Here is a 25,649-nt window from a genome sequence, read left to right as displayed (position 1 = left end):
ACACAAGGCAAGAGGTTTATTTCGTAGATCATTATTCACAATACATTATTCAACTCACTTTCGACAAAAATGACATAATTTGAAATGGCAAATCAAGACTTGAAAAAGGGCTCTGTTTTTTCCTTTTAATTTCAATCCAAATAATTTCCTTTACAATTCCATATGTATTTCTTCACTAGCTCCTCCTTCAAATATTTTATATTTACGTTCTAGTGCTTGCCATTAGGAAACCATGACTACACCCTCCAAAATTCAATACTAGGCTGATTTATTTATTTTATATATCGCAAACTCGACCCGAAGGTATCAGTGCGGTTTACATGAGCACCAGTTATGTTACAGAGTGACACATTCATTTTGTTAGGCACAAAGAAATTGAGTCGTTTGCCCAGAATCACAGGGTGTTGAGCATCCCTGCCAAGACTGGAACTCGATCCCCCAGCTTCAAGGTCGACAGCTCTAGCCGTTAGGCCGCATCCTCAATTACATTGTGACATGGGAGATCCACAGTATCGCTTTTTTCCCTTGTGTTTTCAAAACCCGAAAAAAAGTGCACCGCCACTAAAACACTGACTGGTGTTTTGTATCTTTCAAATGTTTAGCTTGCCTTATAACTCCGGATGTGTGCAGTCCTGTGTCAGTGATTTTGCCATGTAATCCTTCCGTGTTCATGATTGATACCAATTTATAGCTCTACTTATTTGTCTGTGGCACATAAGAAGATATCACTTTTAGATGGGTTCTATTGCTGTCACAATGATCCTTGGCTGATCATTAAAATGAAGAAAGACAATGTTAAACAAGCATTAGAAATGCAATAGGTCTCGGATTTATTTGAGTTAGAGCCAATGGCATTGTAAATGGCAATGTCTTTTAGCCATGTGTTATGGAGTGTATGCATGTGGTGTGTAGTAGAATTATGTGGGTTGGGTTGGAATTGTAGCAATGGTGGCATGCTGCGCTTTAGATGAATATGTTTAAAACTAAAGTGCACCATACTGCGATTGCTACAATACTTAATTGTGGATGCGTTAACAATTTATGTGTGCACTGATGGCTGGTGGTGTGTGTGCCTGTAGAAATTGTGCGCTGGTGGTGTGTGTGCTTGGTGGAAGCGTGCACTGCCGGCTGGAGGTGTGTGTGCTTGGAGGAAGCGTGCACTAATGGCTGGTGGTGTGAATAATAACTGCGTCAGCCCCGTGCGTGAGTTGCATCATCAGAGCTGTGTGAATAATAACAGCTGTGAGCCCGTGCCTGAGGTGCATCATCAAAGCTGTGTGAATAATAACAGCTGTGAGCCCGTGCCTGAGGTGCATCATCAGAGCTTTCCATATCTCACTGGTATGCAATTAAACACATTTTGTCGAGTTACACTCACTCCTGTAATCTCACCCCATCCACATTGCTCATGTCACCCAAATTCCTGCACTCTCTACCACAATGCTTTAAAGAACAGCATACTCTTGCACACACTGTCACTGCTCACCAACTCAAAGTTTGCAAAAAAATGTATGCAACGCATTGTCATACACAATGCCAATAACTCAAACTTTAATGCTACGAGACCTATTGCATTGTAAATGCTTGTTATTGTATCATGGTTGACTTGCGTAAAAGTGTACCCTTTAAAATGTGTCTGCACTCTTTTGATTGAGTTTGTATTTTCTATATTAAGGAAACCCACGATGTCCCCAAAAAGGAAGAGCTGAAAGATTTCATTTTACAAAAGTAAGAGGAATTTACACCATTTTGTTTTAAACTGCTTGTTCAAGTTACAAGAAAGCACTAAAATAATCATTCACAAACCTCTCAACTTATGGCACTGTTAATATAGCACCAGTATCTATTTTTATTACAGATTTCACTTGTTCTTCCTGGCTTCAGACTTAAACCTTTTACACCTAAAATCACCTTTTGCACTGTTTTTGTGACAAACCATAAAGAAAGACCTGTGCTCAGTGATCTTTATTTGATATAGGTCCTTTTGTATTCAAATACATTTACATCAGAAAGTAAACAATTGAGAGATGTAGACTCTTATCCCAACATTAAACTCGTCACTGGAATTGTAGTCCCTACCTCCCCAGTGTGTTTGTGGTTTAAAAAAGTTGCCTTGTTGCTGCATTCACTTCTTCTAAGGCTCGTGTCCCTTTTCACATTGTCCAGATTGACATTTCACAAACACCACATTCACGTTGGCAATATTTATTTTTATATTTCGTCTATAGACCACTTTAGCAGTCTTTTCCCCTCTCCCATTTGTTTTCTTAGTTGATTTTTTTCGGAAGCCCTGAACGCTGCAGTTTGCTACCATGGGTCATCTCTTTTTTTCATGTGCTTTTGTGCACCTTTAAAACATTTACCACTCTGAGATTGGCGTCCACCATCTCCGAGCAGTAAATGCTGCTGTGTCCTTACAAAAACATGCTGAAGCATGTGGACACACACCTCTGTTATACTCATTATCCTGTGGCAGCCTATGGCTATGTGACACTTGTGCAAGTGTCATGATGCTAATATATATGAACTGGTCAGATAGTGTGTATTTTGAAGTTGGGTTCCCTGCGACTTTATAAGCCAAATATTTTTGATTTGATTGACTTGAAATTTGTTTTTCAGATATATGATGGTGGATAATGACGAGGATGAGAAAACCCATAGGCCACTTGCTCCAAAAGAGGTGAGAACATCCCCAAACCAAGACTTTTTGACAGAGAGGACAATATAATATATAAATTGTTCATATTTGTTCAGTCTTGTCAAATACTATTTCTGGGTAATTGGGGTAGTGAGGAGCACTCCGAAAATAATCAATTTCTTTAAAGTCCTCCAATGGTGCTGTGATTAATCAGGATAGTCATTCCTGGGTGCTATGAACGAATGGTTATGGTGGGTGTTAGCTCACCTAATCACGCACTGTTCACTTGGTGCTCCGCACCTTAGAAGATAAAGAATTTTTACCACAATCTTTTGGATTCGTGTTTACACTTGTGTATGCATTTATTTTTCTCTTGCTTTATGCAATTTCTCGACTTATGTTATTAGAGGTATTCATAACAATGTCCATAAACATTTATAAGCACATTTATCATTACATTTTCATCACAGTCATAATATACATCACTTTATACAAGCATTATTGAGCAGGCCCAATGCATTTTGGCACTCAAGGTGGTGCCTTCATCAGGGGCAATTCTGAAAAAAATAAAAAAATTTGAGTGTAAGTGAGCACAGTGTTGAGTGTGTGGGCTCATGGGGGTAGACAGATTGATAGATTAAATAGCGTACCTGCTATCAACTGAACTTCAGGTGTCGATGTGGTGGCCTGTAAATCTAAGGCTCTGCATAAAATTAGATAGCGCGTGTTAGACCCAATACAGACTATCCACATGATAATAACAACGTGATGTTTCTTTAACATTATAGATACATCACTACAGTCACGAAGATAAGGTAGGGTAGTTTAACGAATCAAATTACGTATGTACCATGTTCAGTCCATGATTCTAATAATCATGACACGTATGCTTGTCATTACAGTTTATCTGGATACAGACAAGTAGGTAGGTGGACATCACCGGTAAAGGCATGGTAATTTAAAACCATATGCAACATCTAGCTCTCACCGCTATATCTCTTTTATTTATGCAGAGCCTTAGATTTACAGGCCACCACATCGACAATGGTGCTACAAATAAAGGACTAAGTTCACACATTTTCAGCCTCTCCCGTTCATCATAATAGAAAATTAATTTCGTGATCTAAATGAAAAATCTACGAGATACAGAACAAAATAACCAATTCCCCACCTGCTCCAGACTCAACAAACGGCACATAAAAATACACTGCACTACAAAGCCCAGATATTCTAAAAAAGCAGTACAAAAAACAACCAATGTATCCTCCCTTCTCCCTCCCCCCAGGCCCACAAGCTCCTCCCAAGCGGATAGACGTCTGCTAGCCAGTGTCTTCAGTAGCATCCAGGCATTCAGCTCCCTCAGATATTGTATGCTATTCAAAACAGCAAAGCATGATTCCAAGAGAATGAGGTTCTGGTAGCCTGGACCGTTATCTTTTTATTAGGTTTTATAATTACATAAATATGCATCGAAGAAACCATATAGTCTCAGATCAGAAATTGAGTAAGAGTTGTCCAGTATATATCAAAATCAAGAAACAAACATACAGTAGTGTCCAGTTACACAATTATCAATTGTCAGTCTTTATCTCATCATTTAGAATCTCATGAATTCTACCTACCTCAAACCATTGGACTATGTGAAACTCTGACGCAGTTACTATTCCTTCATCTCCATCTCAAAGATTCAAGATTCAAAATAAGCTTTATTCGATATTCCAAAAGAAGTATAATATAAGCATACATTACAATAATTATAAAAACCAAGAAATGTCAGTGATTTTTTTTTTTAAATAATAAAAGAAATTTTTCACACAATCACAAACAAAGAAAGAAAAACAGATAAAACTTCGGTGTCGCCTAAATCATTAAAGCAATTTTCGGAGTTTAAGCAGCAGTTTTAAAAAATGGTCCATGATGCATATCACATCTCTGTCTTCTAGCTCTAGTAAGCGTTCAAAAGCGTCTTTACAGCCCCTTACACCCCATCTCTTAAGTAAGGGTCTCAATAGAGATTTCCTAGGAGACTCATAGTATCTACAGAATAAAATAATATGTATATTAGATTGTGCTGAAATTTCATTACATGGGCAAGGAGACAAGTTCCGGGACCAGTCATTACAATTGGGAAATGTAACTAATCGGAAGAAGGAGCCCAATCTAAGTTTGGTGAGCATCATTCTAGTATAACAGGAGAAATCTGTTGAAAGGTATAGTTGAAGACCTTTATGGGGTGTCACCCTTTGGTATGCCTGGATTGTTTTATTTGGTTTTTGTTTATTCCATCTTTTAAGTTCCAGGTGATCCATTAGGAGCTTTCTCAGATTTTTCCTCGAGATGTGTTCCAGTAGCGATGGATCTGTGAACAGCTCCGGACGACCGATGTCGTCTAAGAAGTTTTTGACATAGGTCATCCATTTTGAATTTTTCAGAGGTTTTAACCCCTCCTTATTTAAAATATCTGATAATACTTCCCTGTTTAAAACAGTCTCGGGGGTGGTCCAAAGTTTATGCCAGAGAAATGGAGGCTCCACTTTGATCAGATCTGATATGAACGGTAGATCTAATTCAATATGCATCATATATACCGAGGTTGCTTTAGATGTAGCCAGTAGGTACCTTAGGAAGCTGTTTTCCACTTTTTGTATCAAAGAGATATTATTATCGATACCCCACAGTCCGGCCCCATAGATCGCTGTTGAGGTGCATTTAGCTTTGTATATTGTGATAAGCTGTTTAACCGGCCTCCGCCCTATTTTTCCAGCAAAGTCCCGAAGGCCACCAGTTGCTCTGACAAAGGCAAGTTTCCTCTTTTCAACTGCCGACTGCCAGGACATTTTCCGATGCAGACATATACCTAGATAGGTAAAGTTCTCCACAGTCTCCAGTCTTTTGTCCTCAATAAATATAGGGCAGGCGGTTCTTTTGTTCTTTTTACTACATACCATTGAGTATGTTTTCCCTATGTTCACTTTGAGGCCCCTTTCGTTCATGAAGACGGAGAATGCCGTAACAGCTTTTTGAAGCCCCACTCTTGTTTGGGAGAGGATAGCCGCATCATCTGCATATAGCAGGATCGGGATGGATTTACCTCCTACCTTTGGATAATCGCATTCAATGTTGTTCAGGTGCTCGCCTATAGCATTTATATAGAGCGAAAAAAGCAGAGGGGCTAAGATACACCCCTGCCTGACTCCTTTGTTGATGGTAAATCTAGGGGAGCATTCACCCTTTGGGCCAAATCTGACTCTGGCTCCAGCATCTTCAATCGTAGTCCAGGTAGGTGTCCCTGATATAGAGTCATTATCTGCCACCTGTAATCCTGTAATATAATCTCTGAGGGGGCCCCAGATGTCCTTTGGTCACAGTCTCTGCACTTGCAAGGACAGGTTCATCAATGCCTTTTCATCACAGAAAATCGAATCTCGTACCCAGTGGCGAGTCCTAGGAATAGGTCCCTTAAGCCAGGCTGTTACAGTTCGTCACCTTGCGAGTGTCAATGCAACCAGCTTCCATCTGCTGTATGAGATCTTCAACAAAACCTAGTAACAAGGGAAGCGGCATACATGTCAAGTGAGTGTCGGCAAGCTCATTAATATTAGAAACTATCTCAGACCAAAATGCTCTGATCAGAAGGCAATGGCAAGCAAGGTGCATGAAATCTTCCAGGTCTGCGTAGCACCTGCTGCATCAAGAGGGTTCTGTTGTATCTATTTGATGGAGGCGTTTATGGCTATAATAAACTCTGGATGAAATTAAAAGTATGAACCTATGTTGTTGATTTATAGAGACTTCTTTAATTTGCTCACAACAGTGCCTCCATGTCTTAAGAGGCAAAGTCATCTCAAGTCTACCGCCTGTTGTTCTAGTCACATCATGAGACAACGGCAGCATTTCGTCAATCATCTGGTATAATCTAGTCACCCATCCTTTAGTGTACTGGACAAATACATTTGTGTCAGAGGCGCATATTCTTAGGTTTATGCGGGAAGCCCACCCATAACACAGAGGCAGCATGTCAATAGCATAAAATATGCAAACAGGTCAACCATATTGATCTCACCCAAGGAACATAACTGTTCAGCCTAAGTAAATAGTTGACCGACTGCAGTTAGATTTAGGCACTCCAACGTAGCCTCTACTGAATTTGCTATCGTAGTGGCTTAAGATGGATTTTCAGCAGTACATATATCTGAAAGCCCTGCCCGCTTCGCTGCGCCCAGTGTGTACATTGTACTGTTTAAATATACGTGTCATGTCTGGGTAGCTTTGTAGCCAGTATGGTGCTCAGTGCTCCCGCGTCTAATTGGTCCCGCGCCATAGGGAGATATGGTGCAGGGCACGGTGTATTTATCAAATATATCACGTAATGTGCCTGCACTACAAGGAAGCATCTCTTTGGGTCTGACACAGCAAATCCCACCTATTTGTATGATTATGTGACTCTTTCCCAGCTCATTTGGGGCACCCTGCCCTTGACATGAGTCCAGTGAGTAGAGAGCGCGTACTTGGTCAAAAAAGTCTTTACCCGGGGGAATAGGTATATTTATCTACAGATAATGGATTTCACGGATCACCTTCATCTTTATCAATACAACTTTGTCATTTTGGTGCAGGGGGAATGGAATGCTTCCTTTTTCCTTTCCAGAGCCTCCTCCGTTCACTGATTCCCTCCACTCCTTCAACAGCTGTTGTAGAGATGAAACATGTTTGCAGTTCTAATATAATTAAAAGAATGTCATTGAACTAAATGCTTGTACTTAACAATACACTTGTTGCCAATTGTTGAATAAATGAAGTGCTCTTTTATGGCTAAGTCATATACAAGCTTAGAGGTGTGCTTTAATTAACTGTTCGAACCTGACACAGTAACTATGCCCAAAGATGAGAATTTAATGGGTAATCTGTGAGGTTTTAATCGAAGGTCAACAGACGTGGGATTCCGCAGTTTTTTCCTAGTAGTTTGATCCAAATTATTGGTGCAAATACAACATTTTAACTTTTTTCTTTTACTTAGCTTTTTTTCCTGGTGTCATGGCTGTTTAGGGTCAGACAGAATTTATTTATTGTGCATTTCCAAAAGCTTTTCTTTGAGGAGGCAGGCTGGTCCAGTTGTAGGACTTCATATTTGAAGCTGCCTTTGGGGTGGCATGTTTGCCTTTCTGGTAGAGATCAGATTAGGACTAATGTGGTTTGAAGTTAGCGGGTTTTTCAAATGGTGTGTTCACACCATCAGTGTAAAAAGATCTAAGGCTTACACAGTGATTTAATGTCTTCCTGGAGGAAGTGAAGCTTGACTATATGGAGATGATATCGATAAAAGGAAGTCCTGTAGATCCTATGAAAGTGGATTTGCATTGAAAATTGGCAAGTCCTGGGCGAAAGAATGGGTTCCCTTGTAGGACTAAAATGGCAGTCAACCCAAGTGGCCAGATGATTTAACCCAAAGCTTTCAAGCATATGAAGTTATCAATGTAAAGGAGTTGGCTGTCCATGCTATGTGAATTGAATTTGAGGAACCTGCTGGACATCAACTTCTTCTTAAAAGCTTCCATGCATGATATTAGATCTCATCAGAGAAAGTCACTTTTACTTATAACTGTATGGCATCTGCATAATAATGGATGTAGTTGTAATCTTTTCGGTAGCTCCACAAGCTGGTAACCTAAATGATTTCATCTTGGGATGAGTGTTTGAAAAGTCAACCATTATAATGTTTGATGACAAACTAAAATACGTAAAATGATTAGATAATTGTGATCCAGTTTATCAAAGCCTACAGAGAGTTCTACTAGCACCATTAGATCACCATCAAATGTGGTGGTTTTCATCAAGTAATTAAAATGTGTCCATCTTCATGTTTTTCTCATTCTGAAACCTAACAATAGTGCAAAATACTCAAGTTGGTAATTTGACATTAGACTTGAGCTCCTGTTACTGTTTCAATCATTTTTGCAATCAAGTGCATTCTGGAGATCAGTTTAAGATTAGTAAGTAAGTCTGTGTGTTCAAATTTGATGTATTCAGCATTGGAAAATGTAATTTACTTTGCTTTAAGGAATGAAGTATTGTTTCCAAGAAACAGTGATGCATTAATGATGGTCGCAGTGAATGGTGACACTTTTGTTTACGTGGTTTTTGCGTAATTTGAAGAAGATGATACAGCACTAGCCTTGAATATCACTTAAGTTTCGGCCGTGAGTGACGGCCGGTCACCATTGGTACACGAAACCGTTTTTAACTAAGCGAGTATTCACTAACATATGAGATTTTGCTATAGAAAGTAAGAAGATTTTTTTTGTCCTGATGAAGGTGGGCAGCTATCCCCATTGGACCCACCGAAACGCGTTGATGCTTTAACTTTGGGAAAACACCACGGATATATGACATATGCAAACAATAGCTTTTGATTATCTAGCTAGGCTTTGTTTCTGCCTAAAGCTTTGTGCATACAATTTACCTATCTATAGGTCCTAGTACCGTGGTGCTCCCTGACTTAAAATCAATCTTCCTTGCTGTGTTTTTGTCCCACATGTCTACTTATGTTGTTTAAATAAATGTTTTTAACTTGTCTTTTATATTGTACAATGAATTTTTAATTATATAGCTGTTCTTGTTATAACATGGTTAATAAATTGTAAAGCTATCTTTTTTAGATTCGGGAATGGCATTCATTTAAATAAGGTCTTCATTTTTTAGATTTGGCCTTCAGAAAAGCATCTAAGTTTGGCCCTTCTCCTAGCCGTGACAGTCATACCAAAAATGAAAAAGACTATACAAGCAAATTATTCAGCTAAGATGTACCGAAGCAGAGTATGTGATGGAGCATATTTGCAAGTAGCCAAGAAATAGGGATGGTAGATTAACTGTCCACAGATACGGCTAATCTGTAATCAATAATTATTTATATTTTTCTCTTTTAAAAAAAGAATGGAATATACACTGTTTAACAGTGCTGACGAAGGGAAAAGATGTGCTATGGAGCAATGTGTACATAGACCTCAAATCTACCTCTTTCTCCTCCAATCTTGCTGCTAAGGCATAGTTATTTCTATAAGCTCACCCAACTACAACCAAATTTCAACGAGCAGTTTCTTATTACAGTATTTTAGTTTCCCTTCCCCTTTTTAATCTTTCGTACTGCCAATGCTTCAGTAACGTAGATTCTAAAGGATACCTCTTAACTGCAGATCCCTCACCTTTTGACTTTTTCCCATATGCCAGACTGGATCTGGAAAACTTCAACACAGTGCTCCAGAGCGTTGACAAATCATGCCTTGTTGCGCTGCACAGAATCGAAAGTATTGAAGTGGAGCCACGTGTTAAACTCCACCCCAGCCCGCACGGACATCAGTTCCTTTCCTTCCACACCTTTCAACGCAGAGCCGAAGTGCCGCTCCATATCTTGGTCTGCCTTCTGAAAAACCCTCAACATTTATTCAATGTGATAATGAACTGATCTCCTGCCAAAAAGCTATATGCTTCATGCTGAGCCATGACTACAAGAAGCAGATGTCACACAAGGTGTAATTTTAGTGCCTGGGCTCCAGTTATAACTCTTAAGTCGTACGAGTGCATGCTTCCACACCCCTCAACCCCCCCTCCACATGTTTCCCTCCCTCTGAAGAGATTCGGTACAAGGAGGCAAAGTTCTAAATCGCCAAACGCAAAATAGAAAATTGCAGTCGAACCATTCGATTAGCTCTTGCTCCAATTAGTGGGCCAGTCATTAAGTTGCTCCGTTGATATTCCACTTTTCAGCCTGATTTCAACCTGATACTTAATAGAGGCTCCATTCACTTTCTGGCTCTGACCCTGTGCAAGATCTAGGTAGGATTCCTCAAGATACTGATGTTGAAAAGGAGAGATGCTCTGCTATATCCTTATTATACTGGTGATGCATTGTATCTAAGGGCAGTAGGTTGGACAAATCTCCTGAAACTAAACCTGACTCACCACATGGACCACCAATGGAGGAAACAAAGTCAAATGTCCTCTCAGAGATTCTTTAGCCAGGGCCTATGACCCCAGAGCCATTGTTGTCTTTAATGAAACCTTTATTAACATGTTAATGTCTTCATGGTACCACTCCATTCCTGCCCTCCAGTGAGCAAACCAGTAACCCATCGACATAGCCCTGTGCCTGGTGACCCATTTTTTTTTTTTTACTTAACACACCCGAGAGACTGCAGACGTCTACTAGCACGGTTAGCCCAAACTCTTTTCGGACCAATTTCCCGAACCAGGGTTTCAAGCGGATTGGTTCATTTGGCAAGAGAATGTTTCCCTCAGCATATTTTTCTTAAACACTGTATGCTTGCTACGCAGTTACAAGCATGTTTTCTGAGAGGTGGTCTGCAAGATCTTGCCGGCAGCCCCAGAAAATTTTAGAACCTCTTTGGCACAAACAATACATGACAGATATGGTGCAGCAAAGTTTATTTGTGCTAGCCAGGATGCTACAAATTGCATTGGCATGGCAGTTGATACCAGGATGGTGTTGAGACCTGCATTGAGGAGTTCTACTGGACATCTGGATGTTTAGAGGCACCCTTAATGGACATGGCATTTGATGTGTACAGACTATTTGGGGGAAAAGCAGACTCCATTTTAAAAAGGTTCAAAGGCAACTGAGCTGCAGCACAATCCATTTGACTGCTGACACCAGCAAATGTGTCTTATAGATACGTAAGCTGGGCTAAGCCTAAACATTCATTCTCATTCTCTCTCTCTCTCTCGCTCACTCTCTCACTCCTCACTCTCTCACACTCTCATACTGGAGAGAGAAGTGTGGCTCAATGGTTAGAGCGGCAGACCCTGATGCAGAGGTCTAGCCCGGGACCAGGGTTCAATTCCCCGCCTCGGTGGGTCCTGGGCTCAAAAATTCCACGGACCTGATAATTCTCGCCTCTGTGCCTATTTCAATCATGGAGTCCCACTCTGCAACTCTGGGCAATAGCTTGCTTTATCTCCACAACGGCCCCCACAACGCTAAGGATGCCTTGGCTCCACCTTGGGGGTGCCCAGAGTGAATACCTCACAGGGAAAGCCAGGATGGGTTCGACAGCGGTATTCGTACAAGCGCCTTGAGACCCTTGCGGGTGAGTAGTGCGCTATACAAGTATCAATTTACACTCTCTCACACACTCTCTCACACACTCTCTCACACACTCTCTCACACTCTCGCTCACACTCTCTCACACACACACTCTCTCACACACTCTCTCACACACTCTCTCACACACTCTCTCACACACTCTCTCACACACTCCCTCACACACTCCCTCACACACTCCCTCACACACTCCCTCACACACTCCCTCACACACTCCCTCACACACTCCCTCACACACTCCCTCACACACTCCCTCACACACTCCCTCACACACTCCCTCACACACTCCCTCACACACTCCCTCACACACTCCCTCACACACTCCCTCACACACTCCCTCACACACTCTCGCTCACACTCTCTCTCACACTCTCTCTCACACACTCTCTCTCACACTCTTTCTCACACACTCTCTCACACACTCTCTCACACACTCTCTCACACACTCTCACTCTCTCATCACTCCCACCCATTCATCTCCTACGTGAACTAATTTCATGTACATATTTGCAAATCCCCCTGCAGAAGGTACTTATTTTGCTCTGAAATGGGGTCAGCGAGCTGGTGGGGAACTCTGAGAAAGGTGAGGAATATTTCCCCAACTATTTACTCATCCTGAAAAAGGATGGGGGTGGGGGTGCAGGCCCTTTCTGTGCCTTGGACTGATGAATGCCTTCCTACGTAAGGACAAATTCAATATGTTCATGTTGGCTCAGATTTGGTCTTCTCTGGGCCCAGAAGACTTAGCTGAAGTCCATGGAATTCCAGGATGTGAATTTTCATTTACCAGTCTGGTAGACCCACATATGTTGCCTGACATTCAAGTTGGGCCAAGAAGACTTTGTGTGCTGTGCTCCCCATCAACCTTGCTTCAGATGCTTGGGTGGTCACGAAAGTAATTTAGTGGTCACTGACCATTTTCAAAGGTGAAACTACATGTACTCTCACATCTCAGCGACTGGCTGCTGAAGGTGCCCCGCCACAGTCCATCATGGCCCACCTCCAAATAATGGCCAGCCACTAGACACCGTTGGAATTTTCCATCTAGGAGCTGAAGTCGCACTGGCTCTCTCAGAGGATTTCATTCATTTGGGGCAGTACTGGTTAGGGTGGTGTTTCCTCATGAATAGCCTATGATCACAATGTTTTGGAGGTCACACATCATACTGATCTTGCAGGAGGAGGCTTTAAATGTGCAGTGGTCATCTGACCTACGGCAGACCACTTTCCTTCTTTCACCCACAGCTCATAGTGGTGGCAGATGCATTTCTGCAGGGTTTCGGGAGGAAAAGGGAAAGCCCTTGTTGGATCTATTTGCCACCACGGGGTTTCTCGTTCTTTATCACTAGATTTATTCAATATATTTGCAAAACCTTTCATTCATAAATTAGTTTTCAGAGACTGTAGAATATATAACTGCGTTGATGATTCCTAGCTGTTTTTCTTTGTTTGACTGAACTTCTGCGTCGCAAGTTGATTTAAAAATTATGCGATTTATTTCTGATTAGATGAGCGCCCATCAAATAAAATTAAATAAAGACAAGGCGGAGACTGTCCATATTGAATAACGGTACGAACTTATGGAATCAATCTTACTGTCCCACTGAAAAGGGCATAGTGCCCAAACCAACATCAGCTAAAAGTTTGGGTATCCTCATCGACAGCCGTTTAACTATGAATCTACCAATTGGATCAGTGGTATCCAAATTTACATTCTTATTGAAAATACGGAGGAAAGTTGCATCGCTTCTAACAAAGGAAGCCTGGATAGTGATAGTAATAGCGGACATTATTTCAAGACTTAACTTTGCTACCCCAGTTTATTTGGGTCTGCCGGACACTATTCTTCACACATTACAAGTAATTCAAAATGAAGCAGCCAGATGAATATTTAAACTCTCAAATGCCACCTGCCTTCTTCAAAAACTCTTTACTGGCATCCAGTGGAGCAAAGGATTCTGTTAAAAATGTGTTGTGGTGTTTTTAAGAGCCTGAGAGGAAAGTGTGCCTATTTAGGTGGCCTATCTTCATTGCTTCCTATAGCAGTTAGTCAGGATGAAAAACCTTTTGGTGTGGCGAGCCGCCAACATGATTACAAAATTCTTAAAGAAAAATTTACCTGAAATGCTGAAATTAATTTGTTTTATTCTGGTCCAAGAATATATTTCTGAAAGATTCACGATTTCTTTCTGAATGGCACCCTTTCGGACCTTAGACACTAATTACCAAAGGTATGATCTGCTGTTGGAATCTGAACCCGACAGTGCCAATCCTTTTGCTTTGACTTACTATTAATATGCATGCTGTCAGTCTTTCAGTATCCAGTTTTTTTTTAACCTATCCACCATCTTTGCCATGTTAATCTCTTTAACATCTGATTCGTCTGTCTCTCAAGAATCCACAGACGCTGGACACTAGATTTTACTTTCATGTTCAATATTTTACTACACAGTATGTTCCTTAGAAAGCAATTGAAGCATGTTGGGTTTTGATGGCAAACATGAACTAATTTTTAGGTTGTAGGAACTGTAGGAAAAAGTATTTTGATTAGTTATTGCGTATAGCAATAGTGTGTGTAGAGTATAAATTACCCAAGTTCCTTCCAATCATCACCACTGTTCATTATTTTCAGGCACCTAAGAAGATGATCCGCTACATTGATAATCAAGTGGTGAGCACAAAAGGCGAAAGATACAAAGACATGAAGAAACCAGAGAGTGATGATATGAAAAAAACCTATGTGAGCTTGAAGCCAGCCAGAAAATACAGATTCCACTGACCCAACTTATGAGCCTAAGAAAAACTACGTTACCTAAACCCTCCTGTCTTTCCTGGAATGTTATTTGGCTAGGTGGCTTTAGTGTGAAAAAACTAAGCTTGAAGTATCCTTGTTGCACGTGCCGGAGCTAATACTTGGACGTTCATAGTGGTCGACAGGTTTATGTGGATTTATTTTGTTTTTGGGCTTATTTCAAGGACTGGAGCATGAACCTAACCACCTGTGATGATGCAAGAAATATAAATTCAGTGTTCCCTTGAGCATTGTACTCAGTTGATTCCTGGTAGAAACGTGCATGGTATACTGTTTATTTAAAATGTATAATCTTAGGTTGTTTGAAAACAATTTGGATTGTGCATGTATGCATGGATAACAATAGACGAAAGTATTTCTCAGGTTGTGCTTAGAACAAGGAAAAGATTTCCATAAGGAGTACCCCTTCAATGTTGAAGGAGTATCTAATGAGGAATCTGGATTTTTAAATTCCACACGTGAAGTGACCATCAATTTAATGCTCTTTTGAACATCTTACCATATTTTTGAGGTTTCTGCTTATGATGTGAAGAATTGTTTGAATTGGGTAGGCCATGGTAAATAACTCTCTAATAAGTAAATGTATTATTTAATCAGTTGCCTTATTGGCTGTTTTATTTACGTGCTTTTAATAAGTCAATATAATGCAGTTTTTCAAGAAACTTGGTGTGTTCTCGTGCTTTTTGGCAATGCTTCCGAGTTATCAGGTGACATGCATCCAAACTTTATTATTGTATCGTCCTAATACTGTTGCGCTGGGCACTTTTTCCAAACTCTGACTAATAGGATTTTGCTATTTCATGTTCCGGTTTACGACACTGAAACATGTGAACTTGAAGCCAAAATGGTTTCTGAATCATGGTTTCTGGTTCAGGGGCTCTCCAATGAAATTGTAAGCACTGAACCGTCCCGCAGCACACTTTACAGATATCCATCAAATGTTTTTTTCTAGAAGTTTTTTTTAACTGCCTAGTTCAGAATACTATGGGCAATATCTGAACGTTTTGTTTTGTAAAAAAAAAAAACTAACTTTAAATAAAAAAAGTAACTAAATGTTTATGGTGACAAAAAAAACTTCTTACAAGTATTCTAAAGGAAACAAAGAGAAAAGCAAGACAATATTTTTCTTATAACGCCATCAAAGTAACATTGTCTAACTCAAGTACTCTGCATTGACCCGGTTTTACTTCTTTTACTGTACCCCATGATTTGTATTGTTTATCGCCTTTTGTCGTAACTTAGTTTTTTCTTTACCATTATGCACTTGTTAAGCGGTCTGATACCCTTGGGTCATATTCGCACTATATAAAACATTCAATAAAATATGTAGCTAAACTGCAGCATGGAGAGAACCTACGCTCCATCAGCATGTCCACATGCTCTCAGTTGCTTCAGTTCTTTCTTCCTCCTCCTTTTAGAGGACAGAGCTCTGCTGTTTTGGCTTTTGTCCTAGGAAAAATCCTTTAACCGCTCTCATCAGAAAGTGTTAAAGTGTTTTTTACCTCAGAATGCTCTCTCTATGAGAAGTGACAGTCGTGTGGCAAATTAAAAGCTGAAACAGGCCCACACCATCTGTGTATCGTTTACCTTCCAGACTTCATCTTCTGAGTGTGAATTCTGCCAGAAAATGTCAATAAGAACTCGGACATACTGAGATATCAGACTTCCGGGCAAAGAGAATCTCTGACGTATCCAGAAATCGCTGTGTGGAAGGTCCAGTGAGCTTTGAGGGGCTCCTACCTCCACTGAGGGAGATCAAGAAAGCGATCAAGGCATGAGAATCCTTGTTGCTCGAGGGGACTTTGAGAACATAACTCAAGGACAGGTAGAGCTCTATGTACACAGTCAAGGTACATGACAGTGAGGGATCCTAGCGATACACAGTCGATGGTGAAGCACATGATCCTGAATCCTCTAGTCTATCTTGTTCGTAGTTAAGGAAAGTCAATTCCAGAAGACAGACTCTGCCCTCTGTCTCTGAATATATCAGGGTGTACTCTACAATTCCTGAAGTGTATACAATGATTGTGCTCAGTGATACGCCTCATCTGTGAAGATTCAACGCTTTGAGGTACTCTTCAACTCATCCAGTGAGGAGTAGCACCACCACCCTGCAGACTTCTTCTCCATAGGTAGTGGTTCATGCTCCATCCTGAAGCCTGTTCTTCCAGAACTTCTCCTACGCAGAGTACCCTGATGATCCTCCAGCTCACACGGACCCAGTGGTTTGTGCCAGCAAGGTTTGTGCTCCTCGTAAACATAGGTCACATAAATTACCTACAGGTAGACATTCTTGCAAGAGATATAGTCTTAGGCATCTCCACTTTGCCAGTAGATTATTTTACTCTATTCATGTCTATCTTGCATCTGTGACTTCATCCACTTCATTATCTTCGATCAGGAGATATTTGGACTGTCCATCTGGAATATCGCTAAAAAAGGATATCTGAAAGAGACACGTTAGTGTTAGATTCCTTACCTTAGAATATCCCCAGGCGTCAGACTGGATCCGGAATTTTTTTGTGTAGCAGTACCCTTGCGCGTTGGTAGGCATCGTCTCGGCTCCGCGTCCGTCGTCGGCGCCGTGATGACGTCGTCGGAGTACTTAGACGCCGCCTCCGCGTACTGACGTCAGTTCTTCTTTTTTCCGTGCCGGAGGCGCAGATCCGGAAAAAGTGGTACCGTAGTCACTTTTTGACTAAATCTTTTTGATCTTTTTGATCATCCTTTTTCGAGTCTTCGACTCCGAAACGGTGCCGGTAGGGATGCCTGGTTTTAAGCCCTGTGAGGATTGTGACCGGCTGATGTCGGTCACGGACCCTCACCGTCGGTGTCTCCACTGTCTCGACGTCGACCACGACAACAAGACCTGTTCCGACTGCCGGGCCCTGACTTCGAAGGCTAGACGGGAGCGGTCCCGTAAGCGGCTCGAACTCCGGCAGTCGGCCCCGCGCCAAGAGAGGTCCCGGTCCGGACGGAGGTCGAGGGACCGGAGCCATCATAGCTCCGGGAGTCGACATCACTCCTCAGGGTCGAAGTCGTCAGGTAAGCACAAGAAGTCGAAGAGACGTCATCGCACTTCCGACTCTTCCCCCCCCCCCCCCGACGCTCGCGCGGCGCGGCTGGAGGGGGGGGCATTCAGGTGGCACCTCCCACGCGGCTCCGTCTGGCGTCCGGCTTCATACCCTTAGGTCCCTGGGCCAAACGCGGCGCCGGAGGAGATCGAGCGGTCCGTCCCTCTCTCCTCCAACGGGCTCCGCGGCGCCTTCGGGCCCAGCGGTCCCGTTTGGGGGTCCTAGCGGGTCGGGGGCTCCGGCCCCGACGCCGTCGGGTGCTTTGGCTCCGAAGCCGCCGGTGCCTTCGGGCCAGGCGCCGCAGGGCCCCGCTGGATCCGGTTCCGGGTCGTCGCCAGTGGATTTAACGACCTCCGGCGCCGACCCCTTAGGTGTCACAACCGGCGCCGTCCTCTGGCGGCGCCGTCCCCGACACATCCCTCGACCCGGTTCCGGCGCCGCTTCAGACGCAGTTCGGAGAGTTTACTTTCCATGAACCGGCCCCATCCTTTGCTAACCCTGAGTACCAGGAGATGGGTGATGAGGAGGATTGGGAGGGGTCTGAGGACCCTCTGGCACGTGAATGCCAGTCTCAAGAGGACTGGGCAGGTGAACTTGGAGAGGCCAGTGGTATAGACACTTCGCCTGACACTGGCTTTGTCTCGCCTCCTACCGTGGCTACGGAGGAGGGGGCAACCTATAGTGTGGTGTTGATGAGGGCAGCCAAGGCCTTGGGCCTTGAGCTCCCCGTCACGGCCGTGAGGACTAACCTCCTCACCGAGGTCCTTAAGCCGCAGTCATGCTCAGCCGAGCCTCTGCTGCCGTTTAACGAGGTCTTAACCGACGTTCTTTTGGGCACTTGGTCCAAGCCCGCTACGGGTTCGCCCGTAGATAGGAACGTGGCCAGACGCCACCGCCCGGCCCCGGGCGACCCATGTTTCCTGTCCACCCACCCCACCCCCGAGAGCCTGGTCACCAGGCCTCCAATTCTCAGACCGCATTCCCGTCGGCTCCGCCGGACCGGGAATCCAAGAGGTACGAGCAGTACGGTAAAAAGTTCTTCTCGTCCCTTAGTCTGGGACTGCGGTCTTCCAACACCGCATGCCTCTTGGGCCGCTACACCCACTCTCTGTGGGATACGGTTGCGGATGTGCTGCCAGAGTGTCCGTTGGAGGTACGGGTCAAACTCGGCCAAGCCCTTGTGGAGGGCCGGGATGCAGCCAAATATTGTATCCGGGCTGGGCTGGATACCACCGACTCACTAGGTAGAGCAATGGCAACGACGGTGGCGGTCAGACGCCACGCCTGGTTGAGGTCCGCCAACTTTTCGGCCGATGTCCAAAACACACTAATGGACATGCTGTTTGATGGCCGTCGCCTCTTTGGCGACAAGGCAGACCATGCGCTTGAGCGCTTTAAGGACTCCAGGGCTACGGCCAAGTCCTTGGGCCTCTCGGCCCCGCGCCAGCAATCGGCTGCCTTTCATTCCTTTCGTGGCCACGGAAGGGCTGTACCCACACATGCTGCCAGCCACGCTCCGCAGGGTAATACCCAATGCGGTGGCGGCCGTGGAAACCGCCGTCCCGGCGGTCGGGGACAACGGCGAGGTCAGTCCACACCTTCCCCCGCAGCATCCGCCTCAAAACCCTCCTAGTCCTTGCTTTCAGGCCCTTGTGATGCCAGTGGGGGGCAGGGTTTGCCATCACCTCCTCCACTGGTGCACTGTCACGTCAGACAGGTGGGTACTGCAGATCGTCCGAAGGGGCTACTCCCTCCCCTTCGAGGCGACTCCTCCAGCCATGCCACCGCAAAACCACCGTGTATCGTGGGATCATTTGCGACTTCTGCAGGAGGAAGTTACGGCCCTCTTGGCCAAGGGGGCCATCGAACGCGTTCCTGGGCCAGAAGTAGGGTGTGGTTGCTACTCCCACTACTTTCTGGTACCCAAGAAGGGCAAAGGGGGCCTATGCCCTATCTTGGACCTAAGGAATGTCAACGGCTTCCTCCGGAAGGAGAAGTTCAAAATGCTGGCACTGGCTAAATTCTTAGCTGCCCTGGACCCAGGAGACTGGATGGTAGCGTTGGACTTGCAGGACGCTTATTTCCACATCCCCGTCCTGCCGGCCCACCGGCGCTACCTGCGGTTCACGGTTGGCCACGAGCACTTTCAGTATACCGTGCTCCCCTTCGGCCTTACCAGCGCCCCACCGGTGTTCACAAAGGTGATGGCGGTGCTCGCAGCTCATCTGCACAGGTTAGGGGTTTCAGTCTTCCCCTACCTCGACGACTGGTTGTTGAAGACGGGCTCGCCCCAGACAGTCGTCAGCCACCTCCAGACTACGGCAGATCTCCTGCACCAGCTGGGGTTCTCCATCAATGTGCCAAAGTCACACCTGTGCCCCTCTCAGAAGCTCCTTTTCATCGGAGCGGTTCTCGACTCGGCGCGGTTTCGGGTTTATCCACCCGAACAGCGGGTCCGGGATATTCAGGCTCTGATTCCCATCTTTCAGCCGTTATCCCGGGTCTCGGTCAGGTTGACGCTGCGGCTTCTGGGGCTGATGGCCTCCTGCATCCTACTGGTGCATCACGACAGGTGGCGGATGCGGGCTCTGCAGTGGGACCTGAAGTTTCAGTGGGCCCAGCATAAGGGCAACCTGTCCGACCACGTCCTGATCTCGGAGGGCACTGCGAGACAGCTGCAGTGTTTGCTCACGGACCGCGATTGGGTCAGCGGCAGATCCCTCTCCCTTCCCCAACCGCAGCACGTACTTGTGACGGACGCGTCTCTCCAGGGCTGGGGAGGCCACATGGGAGAGGCGGAAATCAGAGGCCTCTGTCTCCGGCGGAGGCCCGGCTCCACATCAACCTGTTGGAGTTACGGGCGATTCGTCTAGCACTGAAGGCATTCCTCCCCTTTGTCCGGGGGAGTGTAGTGCAGGTGTTCACAGACAACACCACCGCCATGTGGTACTGCAACAAACAGGGCGGGGTGGGGTCGTGGACCCTTTGCCAGGAGGCTCTGCGCCTCTGGCAATGGCTGGAACGCCAGGGCGTGACCCTGGTGGCTCAACACCTGGCAGGTTCTATGAACGCCAGGGCGGACGAGCTCAGCCGTCGGTGCATGATGGATCAAGAATGGCGTCTGAACTCTGACGTGGCGCAAGGCCTCTTTCAGCAATGGGGAGAGCCTTGGTTAGATCTATTCGCCACCGAAGAGAACGCGTAATGTCATCAGTTCTGCGCATTGGAATTTCCAAGGCGGCACTCGCTCGGAGACGCTTTTCGACGCGAGTGGAGTTGCGGTCTATTGTACGCCTTTCCATCTATACCACTTCTGCCCAGAGTGCTGAAGAAGATCAAGCGCGACCGGGCCCAAGTCATCCTTGTGGCTCCGGACTGGGCACGAAGGTACTGGTATCCAGAGCTACTCAGTATGTCAGTCGATCCCCCGGTTCGTCTGCCTCTTCAGGAGGACCTTCTGTCGCAGCAGCAGGGGACGGTCCTCCACCCGAACCTGTCCAGTCTCCACCTCCATGCTTGGAGATTGAGCGGCGACAGTTGAGGCCATTAGACTTGCCACCTGAAGTCTGTAATGTCATTCTGGCAGCCAGGCGTCCCTCCACAAAGTCGGTATACGCCTGCAGGTGGAGCAGATTTGTGGCATGGTGCACAGCAAAGGCTGTGGATCCTCTTGCTGTCCCTCTCTCTGAGGTTCTTCAATTCCTTCTTTCTCTTGCCCAGCAGGGCTCTGCTCTGGGCACTATCAAGGGCTACCTTTCTGCCCATTCAGCCTTTCTGAGGCTGCCTGATCAACCTTCTTTGTTCAAGTCCCCTATTGTAAATAGATTCCTAAAGGGCATCACACACACGTTCCCTCCTGTTCTGTTTGTGATGCATCAGTGGGACTTGAACCTTGTTCTTACATTTCTGATGTGCGCTCCCTTTGAGCCACTCCACAACTGTCCTCTCCGCCTTCTTACTCTGAAGACTGCTTTCCTGGTTGCCATCACCTCTGCCAGGAGAGTGAGTGAGCTCCAGGCCCTTTCTTGTACTCCTCCTTTCCTTTCTGTCCATCCGGACAAGGTTGTGTTGCGTACTAAGCCATCTTTCCTGCCCAAGGTTGTTACAGCCTTCCACATCGGGCAGTCTATCACCTTGCCAACCTTCTTTCCGCCTCCGCATCCCTCTAAAGAGGAAGAGCGGCTCCACCGTCTGGACCCAAAACGTGCGCTTTCATTCTATTTGGATCGCACACGCCAGTTCCGGGTGGATGACCAACTCTTTGTTGGTTACGTGGGCGCTAAGAAGGGGAAAGCGGTGCACAAGGGGACCATCTCCCGGTGGATCATCTTGTGCATCCAGGCATGTTACTCCTTGGCTAAGAAGGAGCCCCCTGTTGGATTGCAGGCTCATTCCACCCGAGCCACAGCGACTACAACTGCCCTGGGCCGGGGAGTGCCCTTACAAGACATCTGTCAGGCAGCTACGTGGGCATCGCTGCACACGTTTGCAAGACACTACTGCCTGGACAGCCAAGTCCGGAGGGATGGCTTCTTTGGCCGTTCTGTCCTCCAGGACTTTCTGGTGTGATTGGTTCGCAGACCCACCACCGGGGTTGGTATTGCTAGGGTATCTATTCTAAGGTAAGGAATCTAATACTAACGTGTCTCTTTCAGATGCACAAGTTACTACTTGTGTAACGATATATCTGTAAGAGACATTAGTTAGTATTAGATTCCTTACCGACCCACCCATCCTCCCCGTTCTGCGAACCGATATCTAGGGTTAGGGTTATCCCCTTTCAGGGCCCTAGTTTCAATGGCACCAGTGTTTGTTTTTAACATGGCTCAGCGCTTCTGGCGCGGAAAAGCTGTGTCTAAGAACTGACGTCAGCATGCGGAGGCGACGTCTAAGTACTCTGACGACGTCATCACGGCGCCGACGACGGACGCGGAGCCACAGACGACGCCTACCGACGCGCAAGGGTACAGCTACGCAAAAAAATTCCGGATCCAGTCTGACGCCTGGGGATATTCTAAGGTAAGGAATCTAATACTAACTAATGTCTCTTACAGATATATCGTTACACAAGTAGTAACTTGTTCATTCGCACCTTCCATGTAGCACCAGTCAGAGGTGCAGCTAAAACAAATATACCATTCTTACACACGGCGAAGACCTGAGTCATTTTTCAAATGCTTTATCAAAAGTCAGCATCCCATCCAATGCGTACTTCTGTGCTAGGCCTTCTGGAGACTGTCATGAACCTCTTCTTGCTCTGGCATCAGAAAAGGCTGACCCACCATGCCTTTTGAAGAGCTACCGGCCGCCTGAACAGGACGCTCTTTTTCTCAGAGTGGCTTCTTCTCTGAATTCAAACATTGTCTCCACAGCAAGAAATGGCCTTGCCACTGCACTTTTGTTGACTACTTCCAGACAAAGAGAGGCAACATCTGGATTACCTGGAATGTGTGTCACATTGGCAACCTCAATGACAGCAACCAATATGACTGCTTCAGTTGGGAGATATGACTGGGATTTCCTACAGATATTCGCTGACTACCTTCCCAGAGAAAGGGCAGAGGACTTTACTAAGATCATCATGGACAGAATGATATTCTCAAATCAGATCATTAGTGCTGCAGCAGATTCTTCTGATCTGGCTGCACATATATATTTCCATGGGTTCACAATGAGTCGAGCCTGGTGGCTACAACTAACCACTCTGAAGCTTGAAGCACAACAGCACATCCCCAACCTTGCATTTTCAGGAAAAATTCTATTTGGATCCCATGCAAACAGAGAAAAGATCCCTGGATGAAAGCAGAATATGTGATGTTGAAAGCCGTTTGATTCGGGGAAACATTAGTACTGGAAATGTTACAGACATCAGAAATGTTGATAATCCCATTAGTGTTCAAACCTCTCAAACATCTGCAAGAGTGGCAAAAGACTTCACCATATAGGTGCTGAATACTGTGCAGACTTAGTACAGTGTCTTATTTAAATCTATTCCACCTAACATCCCTACAAGAACACCTAATCTATTTCACCTGGAACAACTACAGCAGGAGGTGGGCATCTTGTTGCAAAGAAAGCAGTGGAAAAATTCCCTGATTTCTAGTCGAGAAGGGGAATTTATTCCTGTGACTTTCTGGCTTAAAAAAAGACTCCAGCACAAACTCAGAATCATTCTCTACACAAGTGATTAAAAAGGAGAAATTCTGACCCTCCACCACATTTACTTTCAACTATGTCAGAGATTGGATGTGTGCCTTAGACCTTCAGGACTTTTCAAATCCAAACTGCAACGAAACATCAAAAGATTCTTGTGGGCAAAGCTCCTTCTGTTTGGGCTAACCCCTTAACTGCTGGGCCTCCACCCCTCCTCCACCTCCCTTCCCCCAATGTTGTGCCATTTTTGGGGCATTTGGGGTAGTTCGCACCCAGTCATCTGTAACTTTATATCCACATAAGGTATCCACGCCAAATTTGTGTCCTTTTTCTAACATCCTGGCGATTCTAAAAGTACCCATTGGCAAAATATAGCTAACATTTGAGTTTTGGGGATAAAATAGGAAAAATATGCTCAAGATAAGTGTCAGGGTTTATTTTATTTTTTCCTAAAAATGACATCGGCGAACGGTTTGCTGTGCTAAAGTCACCATCTTCCCATCTTTCAGGAACAAGCAGATCTTAATAATAAAAAGAAAAAGTGAACAAAGGTTTGGTGTTTTTTGAAGAAGTAGCCCATTTTTTAGGTCTCGCCTATGCAGTGCGCATGCCCTGCATAGAAGACCTTTAGCCTCATGCAGCTGTTTTTCCAAGCACATGCTTGTGGCGGCATATGCCTTGCGGGAGTGCGCAGCGGCGCGCCACAAGCACGAGTATGTGCTTGAAAAAACAGCAGACTGCTCTCCCCAGCACGCACGCACCACTCCCAGGCTTGTTTTTTTTATTTTTAAACTTTAAGTGCGAGGCGGGCGCTCGTTTTCAAAGTGACAATTTATTTCCTGAAAGAACCTCAACTTAACTTTGTAACAGTGGACCGAGCCCTCGGCGCGTTTGTCTTATTGTTAGATTTTACTATGTTTCTTAAGGTCTTCGCTCTTTGTATTAGGGCTCGGCCTACGGCACCACGAAGTGGGGCGGAGCTCCGAGCTCCTATTGTTATAGAGAAAAAAAAAAGTTTCTTTAGGGCTCGGGCCAGAAACATTCCTTAGTGCGCGAGCTTTTTTTATGGCATCTGCATAGTGATTCGTGTTCGCTGTGCTGTCTTTTTAGTAGCCTTGACGCGATAGGCTATATGTAATTTTCGTCCGCCATTGTTGGCATTTTCTGTGCGGTTTCGCGCACGGCAGTCCATTAATTTTAATTAGGAGCTGTCAGGGTGCTCCTCCAAATGCAATCCAGATGGTGCGAGCGCGTTCACCATTCAGCATTGCATTGCATGTATCAGGCGCGCGTTCGTCTGCAGCGTGTAATGTCTTTTTGTTAGGCGCGCCCAGGCCCGTGCACGGCACACTCACCCACACCCCGACTGTTACATTTTAGTAATGTGCATTAACGTTTCACTGTTGAAGCAGAGACACGCTGCTTTACTGCAGGGATACTAGAGTACAGGGTCCGGTTACGGAAGCAGCTCTGAATAAAGCCAACTTAATACCCAATGTAATATCTGTCAAGTGGAAGTAGATACTGGTTGGGGGATGTGAAAAAGCTGTTGTGCTGAAATAAGTAATAATAAAAGCGTGCAGCGGGTAAACAGCAAGTTATTTAAAATCCTTTTGATGCTGAAACTTTTGTTTGTTTCGGAGGCGCTCAGTGGGAAGGTTAACCGATGACATGATGGCAATTAGCAAAGCTAATTTCCGAGGTGGCAATGTGTGTATTTCTAGATTAGGTGCTCCAGGCACGGGACGTAGGGAGATTGTTCGTGCTGAAGTTTGCAAAAGGCAGAGGGCGAGTCACTGAAACCCATAGGAAAACGTCATCGACTGCCCATTCACGGCAATGATTGTTGCGTGAAGG

At 45.0% G+C, this 25,649-nt stretch overlaps 1 protein-coding gene across 1 annotated transcript in view; it reads left to right on the top strand.

Annotated features, from left to right (window-relative positions):
* CUEDC2 (CUE domain containing 2) overlaps positions 1-15,227 on the top strand; it is an 89,414-nt gene extending 74,187 nt beyond the window's left edge. The window contains exons 7-9 of the mRNA XM_078643051.1: positions 1,676-1,728; positions 2,620-2,680; positions 14,386-15,227. Of these exons, the coding sequence (XP_078499177.1) occupies positions 1,676-1,728; positions 2,620-2,680; positions 14,386-14,532 (261 nt within the window). The 3' untranslated portion in view covers positions 14,533-15,227. The remainder of the gene's footprint in view (positions 1-1,675; positions 1,729-2,619; positions 2,681-14,385) is intronic.
* The last annotated feature ends 10,422 nt before the right edge of the window (positions 15,228-25,649 follow it).

This window comes from Lissotriton helveticus, chromosome 5_1, assembly GCF_964261635.1.
Source record: "Lissotriton helveticus chromosome 5_1, aLisHel1.1, whole genome shotgun sequence".
Taxonomy (NCBI): domain Eukaryota; kingdom Metazoa; phylum Chordata; class Amphibia; order Caudata; family Salamandridae; genus Lissotriton; species Lissotriton helveticus.
This window is presented reverse-complemented; position numbering and strand designations above follow the sequence as displayed.